The sequence below is a fragment of the Python bivittatus genome, unplaced genomic scaffold, assembly GCF_059951505.1.
Source record: "Python bivittatus isolate LINGU-HERP-01145 unplaced genomic scaffold, Pbiv_v1 ctg000250_np1212, whole genome shotgun sequence".
NCBI lineage: Eukaryota > Metazoa > Chordata > Lepidosauria > Squamata > Pythonidae > Python > Python bivittatus.
In genome coordinates this window covers 768,009-788,453 of record NW_028277057.1, presented here as the reverse complement: position 1 = coordinate 788,453, position 20,445 = coordinate 768,009, and the positions used below count along the sequence as shown (strand labels likewise).

The following is a 20,445-nucleotide window of genomic DNA, read 5'->3' as shown; positions in this document are numbered from 1 at the left end:
CCGCCCCGTCCCGGATGCGGGTAGATGGAGTTTGTCGGCCAGGTTGTCGGGCCATGTGGATCTGCGGTAAACCGTGGTTTGGGATATCCTTGGTTAGAAGTGGCTTCAGTTCTGCCCGTTGCTCACGGAGTTCCTTCTGGCCGCGAATGTTGGATCCCGGCTGCGCAATTTCTCTTCGTTCCGAGCCGAGACGCGCCTAAAAACTATGAAAAGAAGCTAAACTCCCTTGCAAAATCCCAGCCGCGTGCACAAATGTGATGGGGTCCGACATCCTTTGCACACGCGCCTGCTTAAAAAATTGCGCAAACGCAGCCGCCATCCGCTGCTGCTTCGCCTCCCCACCCTCAGCCCCTTCCACGCTTCCCTGCTAAGCCAACAAGGGATTTGTTTGTTTCGCGTCTGAGGTCTTTTGCAACCCAGTCATCGTGGTTTATAGGACGTGGGTCGTGGCCTGGCATAGTACAGGAGTCCAGTCCAAGGCAATCCTGGTTGATTCAGGAAATGATGGTTTGCCAAGCCCCAGGTTAGTAGGATATGTGGACCCAATCAAGGAGCCAGGAAATCTTGTTGCAATCTACATCTACATAAGGGCAGCTCACCCCAAACGCTTTGCTGCTGGGGCTGATGGAAGCTGTAGTCCAACACATCTGGAAGCTGCACATTTGGGGGAGGATTAATAGTGTAGCACAAAACCTCATAGTACAGTGTGTAGCCTCAGTCTCTTTAGGTGCGGGAGCTGGTGTAGCACTCCTGCTAGGTGAACAGACTGAACGTTAAGCATAAGTGCAAACCGTAGGAATCAGGTTGGACTGATTTAGTGCTTCCTGCAGTTCAAGTGCTTATTGTATTTATTATTCATTTGACAAATGCACAGGCCACATGCACACTGAACCATAAACTAGCCAATTGTGTTGCAGTTTTGCAGTTTATGGGTTAATTTGCCAGGCAAAGGCAGAACATGGATTTAACCATGTAAACCAAGGACAGTGTGTCCTATAATTCCTGACTGCACAGCCAGGAATGTTGTAAGAGCAGATGACCTCCTACAGCTGGGCTTGCACATCATGCTAAACCATGGTTTGCTTGGCCATGGTTTACTGAGTAAGTCAGAATGATCTATATCGGTGTTTCTCAACCTTGGCAACGTTAAGATGTCTGGACTTCAACTCCCAGGATTCCCCAGCCAGTTGTAAGAGCAGATGACCTCCTACAGCTGGGCTTGCACATCATGCTAAACCTTGGTTTGCTTGGCCATGGTTTACTGAGTAAGTCAGAATGATCTACATCAGTGTTTCTCAACCTTGGCAACTTTAAGATGTCTGGACTTCAACTCCCAGGATTCCCCAGCCAGCCATGGGGAATCCTGGGAGTTGAAGTCCAGACATCTTAAAGTTGCCAAAGTTGAGAAACACTGATCTAGATGCATACAATATGCTATCTAGAAATCATGTTTTACAAACCAAAAACATCTGAGTCTCTACAGACAACCCTATTAGGCTCAGTGCAATGACTGAACCTATTATGTGAATGATTCCTGGGCACACCTCCTAGAGAACAATACTGTAGCTTGAAGAATGGGAGACAGGGCAGGGAAAACCTTACCCAGTGCCAGTGAGAAGAGGCCTAGTGCCTCTTTAAAATAGCTTCTGTTGCAGAAATTCAGACTGGGATTCAGCTTGATTCAAAACTCAGCAGCAGGGAGGTGGTTCTCAAAACTGCATTTGCTTCCTAGGGTGGCCCTGGAAGCTGCGCAACTGGAAAACATCCCTGAATGTGTGTAGAATGGGGTTTTTTCACCCCTGTTTGGAATCATTTGTTCTCCCATCCCTGGGGAATGACTGGAACCAGGAAATGTTTCCAGCACCTTGTACGCCCCTGAAGCTTGGCATATGGGAGACACCAAGGGAGGGAATGTCTCCCTAGCTGCAAGGCTTCTTCACCAACACTGGCAGGGCATGCCACAGTATATAAACAGAGAGCAAGCCCCATCTCATTGCAGCACGGAAGATGTTACCTAGCCAGGGAATGAAATGTTTGCAAGAAAAGAACCAAGCTCAGAGAACCCCAAGGATTCCACAAGGTTTCTTCTGTTGGTGTCTGATCATCAAGGCTGCAGAATCATCAGCCTTCCAGCTGCTTCTGAACTACAGTTCCCAGCATCCTTCCCCACTGGCCATTCTGCCTGGGACTGCTGGAAGTGGTAGCTCAGCTGCATCAGGAGGACCCTTCCCTTGCTCAGATGATCATCTTCTGTACCCTCTAAGGCAGTGTTGTCCAAACTTGGCCACTTTAAGATGAGTGGACTTCAACTCCCAGAATTCCCCAGCCAGCCATGCATGGCTGGCTGGGGAATTCTGGGAGTTGAAGTCCACTCATCTTAAAGTGGCCAAGTTTGGACAACACTGCTCTAAGAAAAGCACTGGCGTTGGGGCACCTGCTCTCTGAATGTTCTCACACAGCCTTTCTTGGATGATGCAGTTTGTCCAGCCAGGTGAAACAAGAGGGAGGCACCCGCTCTCCGCATGGGGCAGGGAGGGGTGGGGTAATGGTGGCTATAATCTGGTACAGCCCGAAGGGGGGGGCTGCTCCTTCAAGGACTTCACAGCTGGCTATGACATTGCTTGGGAGCAGAGAAGGGATTCCCAAGGGGAAGCCTCATTAAGTATTTGGGGGACCCAAACTTTGAGCAACAAATTTTTTCTTGGTTCCATTATCGGTCCCCAATTTATTCAGTTCTTTTGATCTTCTTTTTCCAAGGGCAGCTGTTTGCATACACGCACGAATGGTTTGAAATGCACATGTTCCTTGTGAACACCCATATAAGAAGACAGAATACAAAACGTTAATTCTTAATAAAGCTTCAGTCTTAAAGGGTGTGTTGGTTCCTGGACTGGATTGTGCTGACCATCAGGCATTTGCTAAGGAAGGGCAGAAATGTAGTGATGGTTCTTAACATAGGTGGTTCAGCTATATTTTGGCTATATTCATGGAGCACAGGCCTATTGTTAGCTGCGGACGGAACTTCTGTTTTTTCAGAGGCAGTTTTATCTCAGTTCCAGCCGCGAGGAGAGGAGAAATAGAAATCGTCTTTAACTTTAAACCTGCTTATAAATACCCAGAATAATTAACCTGGATCCTCCCTTTCATTGGAGCAAGTGCTTTTGTTTAATTTAGTAAAAAAGTATTTCTGTCTCTCTGCTTTCACAGAATTGACAGCAATTTGATGGCAGCTGCATTTCCCCCCAGTTCCTGGTTCTTTGCTCTTCACTTTCGAAATCGTGAAGAACTGTTCTGTTGGTGGGTGTCTGGCTGGTTCATTTCTCTTCTTGGCTGGCGTGCAAAACAAAACATTCCCGCCTCTTCAATACTAAGTGATGGAATGCCTGCCAAGGAGTTGATTTTAGAATGGAGAGGATTGTGTTCTTGTGCTGTAGCAGACTGTTAGAGATGTGCCTCCTACCATCCATTTAATGTTTGCCAAGCCTTCAATAAAATCATCATCATAACAGCAGTGCAACCTAGTAGTTCCTGTTCCAAAATAAACCTGTCCCATCACAGTTTATTTTACAATGGAAATTAACAGCTTTTGGACTGGTCTTTGTCCTTGACCCACACAAAACTTGTTAGCTTCTCACTTTCCGTGAAGCTAGACTTTCAGTCCAGGTCTTCAAGGTTTTTGTTCCAGAAGTTGGAAGCAATGTTTGGCAGCTACCCTTGACACTGCTTGTGGTGTATCTCAAGTTCTACCACAGCCATCAGAGGTATACTGGATTGAAACATGGAGGGTCTATTTTAGCCACCAACAGAGAAAACAGCTGTTAATTATATATATATTTTCCACCCTGTTTGCAAGTAATCCTTTGAGAGAGCTGCCCAAAATAGTGGCCATTGCAAATTCTTTTGGCAATGAGTTTTACAGATTGTTTGCCCACTGTTGCAAGATGTTTGGCCTCAAGATAAAATTGGAGTTCATTTTATTATGTAACTATATACAACAAAGAAGAAAAACCAACAAACGTCATTTACATTTAGTTATAGGCAGACAATATTTTTCATCTCTCTCCTTAGATTAAAAAGCACAACAAAATTTACTTCTTGCTTCTGTTTGGCTACATTCTGTCTGCTCACCGAAACATTTTAACTAATCCCCAGAATCAATGTCCTTCAGTTTGTGGAAGGGTGTGCTCTGATGTGAAAATAACAAGAGAATCTTATATTTTCTTTATCCCCCCCCAAAAAATCAAGTATCCTGACAATTATGTACAAAACCCCACAACATATAACATGTATGAAAAGTTCCATTTTGCACCTGTGTATAAAAGTGTCTCTGTGCATTTTTTACCTTCCTGCATTGCCAAGAATTCTACATTCCAAATGACCCTTCTTCAGCTGAACTTTGCCCTGTTACTTGATGGGCATTCCATTTGGGCTTCCCCCCACCCCATCCCTCCTCTTCCTCCTCCCTGTCCAAATTCTGCAGCGCCAGATTTTCTTCTTGCTTTCTCCTTGGAATTTGATGTTCCTTCTTGGTTACTGTGCACCTGTAGGAAACAGATACAAAACTCAGGATGGAAGTGAATGAAACCATTTGAAGAGAAGACATTCAACGTTTTGGCCACAACCCTGCAGCCACCCTTTCTCACAGTGTGATTTGCTAGACCAGCCCTGGGGGGTTGGCATATAAAAGAATGTCATGCTATGATAAAATCCTTGGAGAAGAAACTTAATGTCCTCCAGAAGTCTTGAACTGCAACTCCCACAATTGCTTGTCATTGGCCACCCCAGCTGTGACTGATGGAAATGGAAATCCAGAACACACGGAGGACCCCAAGCTGCCTACCAGCCCCATGCTTGATTAACATACTATGATGTTTCATTTTTCTCCCCACCTATTTTTGAGTTTTCAGCCTGAGAATGGACTTCAAGGGCTAAAAAAACATAAATCCCTTCAGTGGTGCATTTAGCATATGAACTCTACTCTGCAGGCTGCAAATTCAAAAGTAAGCAGGGAAAAGAATGAACTTTGAATGGAAATTTAATTTGAATTTGAGAAAAAAATAAGCTGATACTGGGCACCAACTTTTGAAGGCAGCATCTAAGGCTTTTGAGTGCCTGCAGGTTGTCCATCTCTATTCAAAATACCACCAGTTTACAATGGCCAAGTCGCCCTCCAGAAAGTGTGGAATGCAACTCCCATCATCCCCAGTCAATAGGATGCTAAAAAGTGGCAAGGTGGGGAGATGAACTTTTTCAAGGGTGTATTCCTTTGAACAATCTAGTTAGCGTTTAGTTAGTAACACCAGCCATCTCTTCACAATTTTCAAACCAAGGGCTCTTCCAGCCATTTCATCTCCCACCTTTTCTCAATCCACTTTTAAAATGCATCCAAGATTGAATTGGACTGGTCTGACCACTTTCAGATATTAGTGCTCTGCAAGCATCCGCATGTTGATCTGTTGGCAAGCCTAAAGTTTGCAGAGAGTAAGAGATCCATTCCTACACCTCAACTCTTTGCCACCTTCACTTTTTAAAAAAACAATCATTTGTGAGTGTGTCCTCATGTATTTGTGCTCACCATACTCTGAGCCCTGGCACACTGGCAAATCTCCTTTCAGCTCCATTTCCTAACATGCTGGCATGCTTCTATAACAAACTCCAGTGGAGCCAGAATGGTGATACAGTACACATAAGTGATGTCATCACAGTGTCTGACATAGTACATAAGTAATGGCATTTGTGTGATGAGGCCATCACTCCCCTGTGTTATTTGCCCATGCTGGGAGGGAGGGCAAGTCAAGTGTCCAAGAGGAGCAGAAACTCAGAGCTCAACATGGCAATATGTGGCCGTTTCTGAAGCAGCACTGAGGTCTTGACAGCTTTTCCCAAGCTCAGATACAAGGTTCCTGAAAGTATATTGAAATTACTTGCAGTTGCAAGTCCCCCAATTATGTTGTCTTACGATGCAAGCAGTGCTCATAGAAGAATATTGGGACTTGTGCCTCTGTCTGGAAGACCCACTATTTCCCATTTTGTACTTACCATCTATTTGCCCAACTTGCCGATTCTCTTCTGTTTCACTTTCCTCATTGAGTTCTTCATCTTCTTCATCTTCAGGGGGAAAAAAAGGGGGGGGGGAATAATTTAGATCCATGTTCCGGACCAACTCATGTGCTCTGCAACAGAGCTATGGCCTCTGTCTCTTAAGAATCTCAGAAGCTTATAAAGTTTTTGGAAACTTTATTTCTAACTCTGCTGTGACCTATTAACTTTGTACCTCTTGCCACACAACAATTTTGTTAGTTTCCTCGTGCACTGTAACACTAGAAAGCACCACTTTTCTCATGGAAATCACCAGACTTTAGCCCCAGAACAAGTACAGAGGGAAATTAAAAGCAGCAATGAATTTGCTCTCCAAAATCCCCCAGTATGAAAAGCTGGTGAATGTTCTCATAGTATGCTCAAATATTTATGATTTGCTGAGCATTTATCTGCATTTGACACTCCTCCCCATGATAATCTAATGTCAGTATTTGATGAAATATATTTGATATGCATGATGCTGAGTATTATTTGAGAGTCGATATGCAATGGTAATAAATCATGGTAGCTGACGCACCATGTTGTTTGTTTCAGTGATTTCCATATTATTACACATTATATTTTTCTTGGTCTAAAGAACATAATGTTTAAGAAAGGCTGCTCACTGTTCCTGCCACCCAGACTGCCTTCAGTTGACTGATGGGTTAATAGTTTCCCCATCAGAAGGAATGTATTTGATAGATCAGGAGATCAGAAGAGCCATGTTGCTTTCAGAGATATTAGCTTCAGGTTACACTTTTTATATCCTGAACGGGCACCTCTCAGTTATCGTACCTCCCTCAAAGTCGATGCTTCTCAGTGCTTCTGTGACACTTTCCAAGTCTATGGTGAAGTAGTCCATGTTTTCAAAGCCTGGCTCAATCTTCTCCAGCTGAGCACCTTTTGACGCATCCACAATTCTGGAACACAGATCGGAAAGGGAGTTGCCTTTCACCTGCTGTTAGAGAATCAGCAGCAGCTCTGGGGCTGTCATTCGGACAAATGGTGTGGTTCTCTTTTATGGGTCTTTCCACCGTTGTTGGAATCAACCCAGAGATTTATGAAGGATGGCTGGCAATATTTTAGATCAATAAAATAAGCAGAAGGAATGGAACGAAAGGAGGGGTGGTTGGTTGAATTCTTCTTTCCCTTTTTATAAACAACCCTGCATTAAACTTTCTTTGGGTCTACCCTCCATTCCCCACAATGCCTCACACTCAAAGGTCCCTGAAAACCATACATAAAATAGGTTTGATTGGCTAAAGGTGTATTTTTTTTAGTAAATGGAATGATAATTAAGCTGCCCCCAACTTTCTGTTAGCAGGAGCATTGCAACTGTACAAATAAGCTAACAGACTTGTTCATCTACAAGTCAGCTTTAACTTAAGTTAAAGTGTCATGGTGTTTACCCAACCACACAGAGTCCTTCCTGCTTGGCTCCTCTGTTAATTTATGAGGATTTACTGTTCGTTTACAGAAATGGCAATTTAGAAAGGTATTTTCAGGACTTACGTTTTAATAAGCTGCTTGGCAGTCTGGAATGAGAAAGAGAAATGTCAAATGAATGAAGAAAATTAAGTTTAAAATTGGGCAATCAGTAAAATCTTGAGTCTCCCAGAAATTATTGCTTGATCACACTGATAACATTTTGAAGTATCAACACTGACTTGAAGCACACAAACAAAAAATGTTGAAGTGTAATTGTATAGTTGCAAGATGTTGTAATTAGATTTTGTTTTGTTTTACTTCTATTTGACTTACGACCATTCATTTAATGACTGTTCAAAGTTATGACGGCACTGAAAAAGTGACTTACAACTGGTCCTTGCACTTAAAACCATCATAGTGTCCCCATGGTCATGTGATCAAAATTCAGGTGCTTGGCAACCAGCATGTATTTACAATGGTTGCAGTGTCCTGGGGTCACATGATCACCATTTGCAACCCTCCCAGGGGGCTTCTGACAAGCAAAGTCAATGGGGGAAGCTGGATTCACTTAACAACTGTGGCAAAAAAGGTTGTAAAATCAGACACCTCACTTAACAACTGCATTGCTTAGCAACAAAAGTTCTGGTCCCAATTGTGGTCATAAGTTGAGAACGACCTGTATTCCACTTTGGGATTACTCTAATTACAATGAAAAGCAGAGATCACAATTCACCAATCAAATTAATAATATCCACCCCTTCATTTCAGAGGTTCAAAGCAGTTTTACATTCAAATCCCTTCCTATTTTATCTTCATGCCAACTCTTCCAGAAGATTCAAGTGAGTGGTGGTAATTAGCACCACTAAGATCAACTGGTAAACTTCCTGGCTGACCAGGGATTTGGATCTCCTAGTCAAATCTCCAGTTCTGGCTATCTTGGTGTGGGATTATGGGAATGGAAATCCAACACATCTGTAGATGAAGTGCCCTCTAGTGCATAAAAGTTTTCCTCACCATGAGAAAAGCTGCTCCTCCTTCTTCCTCCATAGACTGAATGGCATTCTCGACCAGCTTGGAGGACTTCTCCAGTTGATCTTTATACTGTTGGATGAGGTTCTGCATGAACCCAGTCTTCTCCTTCTGCTCCTTGGAGATGCGCTGCAGAAGGTCCGTCCTCTTCTCCTCAAGGACAGCAATGAGGATTTCAAACTTCTCACACAAAGCCTGCTTAGCTGATTGGCTGTTCTCCTGCCACAGAGAAAGAAGCATCAAAGAAGAAGCTGAGCTGGTCCCTTCTGGACAAATCTCACTCATTCAGCAACTATCTGGCACTCATTCAAAGACCCCAGTACTTGATTTGTTCAGGGGAAGGGCTGCAGCTCTAAAAATCTTGGTCCCCAGCTGGTTCCAGCTGGAAAATATGTTCTGCAGAACACATTTGCGGAGAAGAGCATGTCAATCCTTATAGACATTTTTTTTTCCAGTTCGGCACCCTTACTGCCAATGTATCGATTCTGTATGTGGGCGCTGTAGAGTCAGTCCTGACTCCTACGCAAGTCCCTGCAGTTTTCTTGGCAAGCTTTTCAGAAGTGCGTTTGCCCTTGCCTTCTCCTTCCTAGTTCTGAGAGAGAGTAACTTACCCAAAGTCACCCAGCTGGCTTTGTGCCTAAGGTGGGACGCATTCACAGTCTCCCAGTTTCTAGGCCAGTATTTACACCAATCTATCTCTCATGTATTGACTACAAACCCCATATTTTCCAACTCAGAATTATTAGGTTATACCCAACATAATTGACAGAGTCTTTGTAAGTTTATGCTAGAGCAGTGTTTCTCAACCATGGCAGCTTGAAGATGTGTGGACTTCAACTCCCCTGGCTGGGGAATTCTGGGAGTTGAAGTCCACACATCTTCAAGCTGCTATGGTTGAGAAACACTGTGCTAGAGGCAAAATCAAACAAGGACTTTCTGACTTGCAATCACTGCTCCATCCCCAGCTTTCTCATCATAAAACTCTTATGTGGGAATTTCCCTTTCTTCTCCTGCTGCGTGCACAGAGAAAACAATTAACCAAATGAGTTAAAGAGCAAGTGGATGCATTTGCAACATTTTAAGCTTCCTCCATTTTAACCTTAGTGAGTTAGTATTTCCCTCCCCCCGGTTAGTGGGCTGTGCAAACTACCCTGTTGGGTTAGTTCGTGATTCACTATGTGGGTTTTCTAGAAACCCCCAAATTAGAAATTCAAATATTAGTTCAATAATCAGGTTAAGTAAATGATGCAAGCACTGTTTTTGAGTCTATATCTGGGATTTTAGGTTTCCAGGCAGACGACCAGCTCTTCCATCTAAATAAACTTCTGCCCAGATTTGGAAACTGGGAGAAGAAGGCCACTGGGCTCCCTGCTCCTCTCTTCTCTGGCAGCACCTGTCTGACCAACCATCGCTCTGGGTTGGATTTCTCTTCCGCTGCTCAGATTTCCAGGGGCTCAGCCATTTGTCGCGTTCCTCACCTCCGTCGTTTTGCACAACTCCTCCAGCTGGCTGATGATCGTCTGCACCCTGTCGTTCCCTGCTACCAACATGGAGATGCAGTTGGTTAGCTCCGTCTGTGAGAGAAAATAATAAAAATAGATTTGACTCTCTAAGCCCCCTTCTCTGAATCGAGGCGCGTGCTGAGGTTCTTCTTGGTCAATTGTGAGAGAGAAGGATGGAAAACCCCACTAAAGAAGTATAAGTGAGAAATCCTATGACTCAAGACTGCAATACAATTATTGCCAAGACTGAGTTGTTTTCCTCTTTGCTCCTCTTTCTGACCATATTTATTCCAGGGGCTGTTTTCTTTTTAATCTTTGATCATTTTTCTGAGGGTTTGAAAGATTGAGGAAGACCTGAACTCAGTTAACTGAGATTAAGCCTAGTGGTCAATTATAAATCCTTCTCCTGCAAAGTCCGTTGGCTTCTGGCTGGCAGAATATTTTTAGCCCATGGCAGAAATGTGTTTTGATGATGCTGACATCCATGCAAATTTGGATGCCAAGGCCAACCACCCTTTTGCACCAACTGGCTGAACACTACAATCAAAAGTATTGTTTGAACTGGTTGTCTCACTGCCAACCTGCTGGGCACAGTTTAGCCTGGATTGGTTTCACAAAGTGGTGCACTGAAGTTCTAAATCTGCTTTTTGGATCTTGTGGGTGAGAGGCATAAGCTTTATCACAAACTCTGACAACTTGAAAGTTCCATGCACAGACCCACATTCAAATGTTCCCCCAAATCACCGATTCAATGTAACACTGGGATAAGAGGAGAGGAATGGGAGATGGAAAACTCATTATTGGATTGGCAGGATGGCAAAGACTGCTTTTATCTGCTTTTCTCATTTTTCCAAACCTCTGCAATGCCCCTATGTGTGGAAGAAAATATAGGCACCAAGAATTCCAGATTGTTGTAACCATAACTGAGTCTATAGAAAAAGGGGCCAGCAATTGATCTGTTCAATCTCTGGGAAAGGTGGTGGACTAACTGTGGAGCCCATCCAAGATGTTTAGAGAAAGACCTTTGCTTCTAATACAGCTGCTTTCTTGGGAAGGAAACCCCTCCCAACAGGGTCCTCTGCCATTTCTCAGCTCTTGTGGCTCTAAATATATCCTGCTGATGACTGCTTGGGAACTGCAGTCTTCTATGTATTCATATCAACTGCATTGGGGTCAGACGCTATTCCTGAAAGGCACAGTGTGACACGGTCTCTAATTCACCTCTTAGCCCAAATAGGAGATGGACCTTCTGCCCCAAAACTTCCTCTGCATACCAAAAGATCTCAACCCCTCTAAGGTGAAGGAATCCAATCCTTTTGATCTCTGGGCACATGGTCAAGTTGCAGGCACGGGTGGGGAGATGTTCACTTCCATAGGGGCTGCTAAGCAGTATTCCAGGAAGTCTTGAGACTGCTCAGAAGTAGGAGGGTGGCTGTTTGTGCATGTCCAAGAAGATGTCATGAAAAGGTTCTGCGTGTGCTAAGATTGAGATGCACACTTAAAAAGAATTGCTATCATTTAAATAGAAATACTGATCATCTCCTCTTAATGGGGAAGATAGTGATGAAGGGACCCATGTGCTTTCCTTGTGGGTAACTTCAAGGGTGGCTGCACCTGATCCTCCTCTTATGCGTCTTTTTCATTAACCGCAACTTGGAGTAGATGGCAGAGAGAGAAAGAGGATTGCCCTCTTTAAATAGGACATATAGCTATATCTCATCAGTGGTTCTCCAAGGAGTAGATTGAGAAGATCTCAAAAGATCACTTAGGAATGGTAACTAATTAAAAGGGAATTAGGAGGGGGTGGTACATCTATGTACTGTATATGTATGTGTATTTTCCCTTTTTTTAACCCCCCCCCCCCATGATAGAACAGAGGTCTTTCTTATCAGTTTGGGAGGGAGGGTTTGAAAGCATGCAAAATATCTACAGTAAGTGTCAAAGTTGCAAAGTTCGGCCCTGTGCTCCCAGATTAGTTGAAATCATCCAAGGGCGGCAAAGCAGGAAACGTTGCTGTGGTGATGGCATTATATTCCCTCCCCACCATCTGGCCAGAATGAGAGCAAAGTAATGCCCTCCCTTGAGGTTCTTGATTAGCAAAGACTATTTGACAGCATGCTGCCATGATGCTATCATCTTCACACTGTGATCCCTGATTAGTTGGGATCATAGGTAGAGAAAGAATAGATCCTGAAGCCACATCAGTTTTAAGGCTGAATAATAGTGGCTCTCAGTTTATAAACATACATGAAAAATGGAAAAGAATGTGATATCAATGTATTTATTGGAGGAAGGGTAAGCCCTTTCAATCCTTCTAAGGTCATTTCTCCACTAGTGGAGAATACCTATGGCTTCACCTAGTCATCATAGAAGGAATATAAAGTCTGTCCTCATTACAGTTATATCAGCTAAACAATGGTTGAATGACTCTCGAAGATGCTATGGGTCTTTCCCTCCTGCTGAGTTGCAGTGTTTTCCATCCATTCGTGAAAACTATAACAGCATGAAACTTGCTGTCCTCCCAGCTAATTCCTGTCTCTGTTGCCTCTGTTCCCATTCATTGCCAGCACCATGACCTCTGGTAACAGGTATAATGGGTAACAGATTTTATCAACACAGAAGTGTCAGGATAGTGGGGAGAAAGAATATTTAACAATGATGCAGCTGAGGATGACTTAAGGTTGGCTTAATCTCTGTCATGGGCTGGGGACGCAACGTTGTGGAGACACAATAGAAGAAAAAAAAAGATGTTGCCAGGACATGTTTGTGACATGGTTAAGTGAAAGAAGGGGAAAGCTTTGTAAGTCAGTAGTCGAGAAATGGCCTAAGGCATATTTTTCATTGGGAAAATGCCTAGGAAGCAAACACTCGCACCATGATCCAGGTCATCACACAACAAGAAGGGAGCAGTGAGTGGGTTTGAGGGTACCTTATTAAAAATGGGAGAATGAAGGCTGGGCGACCCTGCCAAGAGCCCACAGGAGCAATGTAAAATAACCCAGTCCTTTGTCCTAAACAGAATTTCCTTCAGCAGGAATTGCTTGGAAGCTGACTGAGGCAGGAAAGGGACAATTGGAGACCAAAAGCTTGACATCTCCTAGCCAGAGTACAGAGTAGTTGAAAGTAGCTACTCTAAAGGTTGCACTTGTCAAGAGAGGAACCAGCAATTCTCAGGCCAGAGAGAACTGTTATGTAAATGTCTCCAACTCTCTGGGTGGGAAAAGAATAACCCATTGACTTGAAAAGCCAGAAGGAAAAGGCCTAGAATGTAAACTCCAGAGTGGATGCATATATACTGTTGGATTTTTGTCTTCTGAACTAGGCATATCTTCTGCATATATATATATGGTGTCTGTCTGCTCTGCAGTAAAGTAACTTATCTAGCTGTATCATGTCTTTGAAGCCTCTGCTGTAAGCAAGTTCTGGAATTTGGGTGGCAGGGTCAAAATCCGCAAGGTGGGTGGATAGAATGGGCAGGTAGAAAGCCCTGCTCCTTTTGAATATGTATGTAACACCAATGAAAGGAGTGAAGTTTACGTCATGATGCTCTGCCTGCCATCCTGCAATGTTGATGCCTCCCTCCCCTGCCTCCTGGCAGATGACCATGAATATCAGGTTGAACACTGGAGAGTTAAGAGTGGATACTATGCCTGCGGTGAAGTTTGGCTCATACCTTTTGTCCCTGAAAGACGCTTTGAAGAGGCGCCACTTCGCAATCTTTGTGAGCTCCAAAGACTTTGCACATAGAGCAGGTAGGAACCTCACAGGTCAAGCAATAGATGTTGATCTTTTCGTCTTCGTGTTCCTTGCACATTGGGTGGTTTCCCTTCTTGAGGGGACGGCTGTTGAAGACAGGAAGGAAATGAAGAGTCCAGATGAGAGTGTCTCTGTAGTTAATATTCAAGTAGTAGTGGGAAAAGAGATTGAAGGTCATACTCAGCCCCAAAACTCTCTAGGTCAGTGTTTCTCAACCTTGGCAACTTGAAGATGCGTGGACTTCAAGTCCCAGAATTCCCCAGCCAGCCTTGCTAGCTGGGGAATTCTGGGAGTTGAAGTCCACGCATCTTCAAGTTGCCAAGATTGAGAAACACTGCTCTAGGTAATATTGAGGCAGTTGGTGTATCTCTCTCATTTGACATCTCATGATGATTACGCCCCACTACTTATGGCCACTAGTTTGCATGTTTGAAAATATTTTAAACTGGCTGTTGCTTTATTTATTTATATTTATTTATTTATATTTCAAATTTGTCACCGCCCATCTCACTGCAGAGCGACTCTGGGCGGCTGACAGTAAAAAGGAATACATATTAATTAAAATAGAACAAATATTAATTAAAATACATTACATCATAATACTTTAGATGTTTTATTTTAAATTATGTAAAAGTTTGAAGTTGAAGTTGAAGTTAAATAGTGGATTTAGTAAACCAAGTTGAAAGTGTGGGTTGGTTAAAATCCCTACAGTTCCAATATGTATGTGGGGAGAGGGCTGCTTTCTCATCACCCATTATCAGTTTGTGTTTCCCTGTCTGCATTTTTGTCACACACTTAACTGGGTTACTCAGTTTATCCATTCTCTGAGTCTGCATATCCTAACCACATGGTCGGGGTTCACACAATATGTTAAGCCACAAAACCTAGTCAAGGTCACCACTAACCAGACTTAGCATGTTGTTGGGTGAGTGAATCTGCTTTACGTGTCCTGCTTAAACATGTGTGAATGCTGTTCTCTGGGTAGAAAAATCAGACCAAGTCCATAAAAACTGTTGCAGATATGATGGCTTTGACACTAAGGGGATGAAGTTGCTGATCCTTCCTTCGTTCAGTAGAGTGTAGATAGCCTTCTGTCTAATATTAACCTCCCCTGTGTAGTTATGTTTAGATCGCACTTCCACTTCTGTCAAAGTAGAGCCCTTGACTTTATTTTGGAAGCTGTTTCCTTTCTTTGCAGGAGGACTTATGATGACAGCCCCCTCCCCATAGTATCAGCAGCGACGGCAGCAGGACTTCTGCTCCTATATTTGGATCCCTTGCTAATCCATCCAAATTTCTGGACCCTTCATGGATATGAATTAGTCAGAGTCGGTGGGGGTTTCCTCTATAGGGTTTTTTTCAACAAACACCACGATGATTGCTTTTGTTATCATGATTTGAGGCAGTATTAATTCCTACTTTTACCAACAATGGGTGTGAGTCTGGATATTTGTAGGAATGAATGAATGAATGAATGAATGAATGAATGAATGAATGAATGAATGAACGAAGGAAGGAAGGAAGGAAGGAAGGAAGGAAGGAAGGAAGGAAGGAAGGAAGGAAGGAAAGCAATCTAGGTCAGGCCCAAGGTCCAACTAGGTGCTCTTCTGAAAAGAGTCAAAACCTTCAGCCTGGATTTTGAAGTTGGATTAAGCTGCCATGTTGAGATGGGTTTTATTGGATAGTATCTACTGCTTTTGGCATTTTCAGTCTATGGTAAATTTCTTGTTGATCTGATTAGTCTGTCTGCAGATTCCCCCTTGGCAAAAGCTAGGCAAGCCCCCAGGATGAATCCCAGTTATGATGGCCAGCTTTTCAGTTCTATTGAGCAGGGTTCCTCAACCTTGGCAACTTTAAGATGGGTGGACTTCAACTCCCAGAATTCCCCAGCCAGCTTGCTGGCTGGGGAATTCTGGGAGTTGAAGTCCACCCATCTTAAAGTTGCCAAGGTTGAGGAACCCTGCTATAGAGTCCTTCCTTCCTTCAGCTACCAGATCTGAGCTGCAGAAATCCACTAAATGGCTACCAAGAGTCACAGTTTTCAATATGCCTGTGTTGCCATCTATTGGCTGTCCGGATTTTTGTGGCCCAGACATGATAGCTCATACCTTCCTCTAATGCTGGGAAAGATGGAAGGAAAGAAAAAAAGACAACCACCAGCAGCAAGGTGGATGGATTCAGTTAGTGGTGATGGGTGCACCATTGGAAGACCTGAAGGACCAGGTTGGGGACAGATCTTCTTGGAGAAAATCCTATGTATGTGGTTGCTAAAAGTCACAACAACTTGATGGGGCTTAATCATTCATCCACATTTCTCTAGCTGCTGCTCGATCTGGAAATGATTGTTAAGAAATTATTGGAAGGTGCTAAGATCTGATTGCTTCCCCCTGCTCCCTTTTAGGGGAGAACGTCTTTTCCAGGGTATAATAAAATAGAAATTCACACCAACCTAGAATATTCCTGCTTATAGATATCAATGATATTCTCTACCAGCAGATTCCGCTGGAGACCATAGACTCCATGACGGTCCAGGATGACTTCATGTCGGCAAGAGGGACAGCGGAACCTTCCTCCTGATATGGTTGTTCCTCGGCTTGTTTGCCAGTATGGATTTGCAGCCTAGAAACACCATCAACCATGTTAATCCAAAAATCAGTGATTTTCACAAAATTAAACAAAGTACACATTTTTTCCAAACCTCGTGCCCTCCAGAAGTAATGTACTTCAGCTCCCATCAATCCCATTCATTTCAAATTCAACACATCAGGGAGGACCTAGCTGGGGAAAGCTGCAAAAATTCAAAATAATCTGATTTCTTCCCTTCCCCCACCCCTAAAATTATTCACAGTTGTCCTTTTGATAAGACTGGACATCTCCCATCATGCTTTGCTCATAAAACAGAGAGTGTCACTGGAACACTGGCCACTGCCAAGAAATGAGCTAACTGCTCCAACTGGAACCTATTTTTGGGCACGAATTGCAGTGACACCATTTTGTCAGAGCTGGGCATTGCCCGGGAGAACTAAATTTCAATTTGCTGAGTTATCTAGTCTGATCTGGTTTTATTACTTTATGTGCCAATTTTTACATGCCAATTTTATGCACCTGAGCCCTAAAAAAAGGGTGAGGTAAGACCCCAAGTAAATATCAAAATAAAATAAACAGCACTTGCAGCAAGATAGGAGTTTATTTCTGATTTACTTAGCTGAAAACATAAGAATAAGAGTTTCGGGTCCATCTCAGTCCTTGAAGGACTTAAGTTTCATCAGTGGCTCATGAAATCACATTAAAAAAAGGTGGCTATCCTGAATTATTGATTTTCTTGTACATCTTTCCTAGATCTTTTACTAGATATTGAACATGGAAGAATCATATAAATTGTCTTTACGCATTACCCTAAAGAGTGACATGAATTGCCAAAAAAAAAAAAAAAGGCCAATTGTTCATAGGAACATAAGCAGTGCCCTGCTGGACTGGACCTCTGACCTATCTAGTCCAGCAGTCTCTTCTCACAGTGGACAACCAACTGCACCAGGACGTCTCCCAGCTGATGGCCTTCAGAGGCAGTCCCACTGCTATCAAGGCCTGATAGCCACTGATCCCCGTGACTTTCATGAATTGGTCCAACCCTTTTTTGAAGCCAGCCAAATTCATGTACTAATATATACTTGTAGATACAAATATGAAAAAAACACTCTATTTTGAAGAGGAATATAGCCTATTACCTATCTATCCCAAAACAATGCTTAGTGGACATGGGATGTTGACTGGTTAATTGGGGAGGGGGACATTAACTCAGAAGTATGGAGAATGGAATAGATGACGGCATCCATTAGTCCTGGATATACTAATCACAAGTTCAGTCCATTCCTCCTTCATTTGTGTAACCCTATCAGCTTTCACTATGTTCCCTGGCAATGAGTTTCTTGTGTTATATGAAGAAATATTTGGAGAGACAGGACATCTGGAACCAGCACCAATCAACTGGTTGAAAGAAGATGCTTCATCTAATCCACTGCCCACCTGATCTTATGCAGAGTTCAGTGGTTTTAGGCAATCTTCCATAGGAATGGATTGCTTGTTGTTGTATGCAGTTGAACACAGAATTCACATTTGAATGACAGTAACTGTCTGCTTCCACGTTGCTAATGTTGGTATTGCCAATGGTTCAGTCATGGCTTTGAGGGAAATCGGATTACAAGACGAAGTACTGCATTCGTTTCTAAAACCTTTACATCAGTAAGAGAAAGGCATCATATGTACACAAAAGGAAAGCCTTTTTCTGGAATATTCCCCAAATTTAGGAATACCCACCCATCAGTTAGTATCAACATTATGATCAAGGAAAATGTTGGAATTATCAAGCAGACCTCTTCTGATGTTCACAAAGATGGAACTATATGACCTGGCCCATTTTAATGTAGGGATTGGTGGTTTTCAGATTCCTTTGGACCTGTGGTATGAATCAACTCCATTGGCAGCAATATATGCCTCATGCTGATTTAAGATTCTGGGACTCAAAGTCCCAACACACTTGGAGGGCATTAACTTGTAAATACTGATAAAAATGTATTCAGTAAATCATCATCAAGTAAAAATGATTCTCCTTCTCCTTAAGGATGTTAATTCCACTTTTTTAAAAAATAAGTGAAACAAAGTCACATGTGCATTTATCACATGGCCCGATACACCAATTTTTTTACAGCATAGAAATGATACACATGGAAGAAGTCATTGGGTGAGAAGGAAATAAAGCAGCTTTCTCCAGTCAAGTACCGCACAGATGTGTTGGGACTATAATTCCTGTCAACCATAGTAATACATCTAGGATCTCCAGGATGAGAGAGCAGTTAAAAACAACCCGTTGTTTCAACAGGCAGGCATCTCTCTCCCCTCTACCCCTTTGCCTGCAAGCCCCAGTGAGATCTTTGTGAAACCAAATTCATTTTATCCTTAGCTTCTTGGCTTTCTCTCTGCCACTCCATTTTGTGTTGCCTTGGAGGTCTGACAACAACAATCAACAAGTCAGGAAGGCAACGTCAGAAGTACAACAGGCCCCTAGAGGACCAGCGCTGAGCTCTTATCAGCTAGTCCTTAGCCAAAGCCTTTTGAAGATGTGAACTGATTATCTGAGGAATGGTTCCAACGTGGCCTCCAAGACTTGAAATTGGAGGTGCAGGCAGTCTCTGGAGTACCAGAGCCTTAAAAAAAAAAATAGTGGGAAAGTGGAAATTTTACGGCCAGGACAATTTCATTACATTTAACATAAGCACAAATGCAAGTTTGCTACATCTATATCCTTGCTGTTTTCTTATTAAAAGTTGCACAGTGATGGCTAACGAATCTTTCAAATGGAGCCGAGGCTGCTACACATTCGCTTTCTGCTATTTTTTTTCAGATGACTGAGAATGCATTTCCCTGCATTCTCTACTTAAAAGGCCACCTGGTCCAAGTCCAATTTAAAAATAAAGTAGTGAGAGTTTTTCTAACCTTGAAACTGCCCTGGATGACAAAAAACCAAGCAAGCACACGGTCCACTTGTTATAGTTTTACTTCAATTGTGAAATGCATCGTATGATTTACATATTATTATATTATATTATATTATATTATATTATATTATATTATATTATATTATATTATATAATATAATATAATATAATATAATATAATATAATATAATATAATAACTTATTTATATATCACATTTATATCGCTGCCCATCTCATGCAAAGTGACTCTGGGAGGTGTACAACAATTGAATAAAATAAATGGATAAAAACAGGCATTATAAAAGATAAAAAGCAATTATTAAAATGGAAACATTATTTAAAAAATTTAAAATTTTAAAACTCAAAACATATATTATAAATATATTTAATATTTAATATAATATTTAAAATTATATTATATTATATTATATTATATTATATTATATTATATTATATTATATTATATTATATTATATTATCAAGTTGCACCCACAGATAATCAGCTGAATTCTTCCTACAGCTACTGAGTAAACATGTACAAAACTGGCTGAAAGGATGCATGCTGACCTGAAAGACATCATTAGCACATTTCCTGCAGAGGTTGTGCTGGCAAGGTAGGATCACCACGGGCTTGGAGAACATCTCTAAGCAAATAGGGCAGATCAACTGTTTTTCCAGATTCTCCATAGGGTTATTGTCCCGGAAGATGCTCGACTGGTAATCCATGGTTCGGTTCAACACTTACAAATTATATCCTTAGATTCTGGAATCTCTCGACCAAACTCTTAGGGTTCTCTTCTGGCAGATGAGCTCGAGTTTTAGAAGTGAGCCTTGCTGGGGTGGCTTTCCAAACTAAGTCACTGGGTTTTCTGCACTTTGCCTGCCTCTCGTCTATTTATAATTTATCTGGGAGTCACATGCATTTTGGCTGGCGGTCATTCGGGAAGAGGGTCGTGTTTCCGAAAGGCTGACACGCTGTCACATGGAGGGAGGGTTGAGCAGTTGCCCCTCTGGTGGGACTCCTGTAAACAAGGCAAAGGGGACAATCTGTTCAAAAGCTGGGAAGCAGATTTCCAGGGATGTTATATTATTGATCTCTTTTGCCTGCCCAGTGTCTTTTGCAACAAAGAAACTAGAGCTGTGGTTGTGTAAACTGGTCA

At 42.5% G+C, this 20,445-nt stretch overlaps 1 protein-coding gene across 1 annotated transcript; it reads right to left on the bottom strand.

The window, feature by feature from the left end:
• Window positions 1–4,377: 4,377 nt before the first annotated feature.
• Window positions 4,378–20,170, bottom strand: TRIM63 (tripartite motif containing 63). The gene is made up of 9 exons (XM_007428070.3): window positions 19,853–20,170; window positions 16,243–16,412; window positions 13,711–13,879; window positions 10,014–10,109; window positions 8,521–8,754; window positions 7,591–7,613; window positions 6,874–6,998; window positions 6,040–6,108; window positions 4,378–4,541 (listed from the first exon to the last, which is right to left on the bottom strand). Exons 1-9 carry the CDS (start codon window positions 20,009–20,011, stop codon window positions 4,531–4,533), a joined length of 1,056 nt encoding a protein of 351 aa, XP_007428132.1. The 5' UTR covers window positions 20,012–20,170; the 3' UTR covers window positions 4,378–4,530.
• Between the last annotated feature and the right edge of the window lie 275 nt (window positions 20,171–20,445).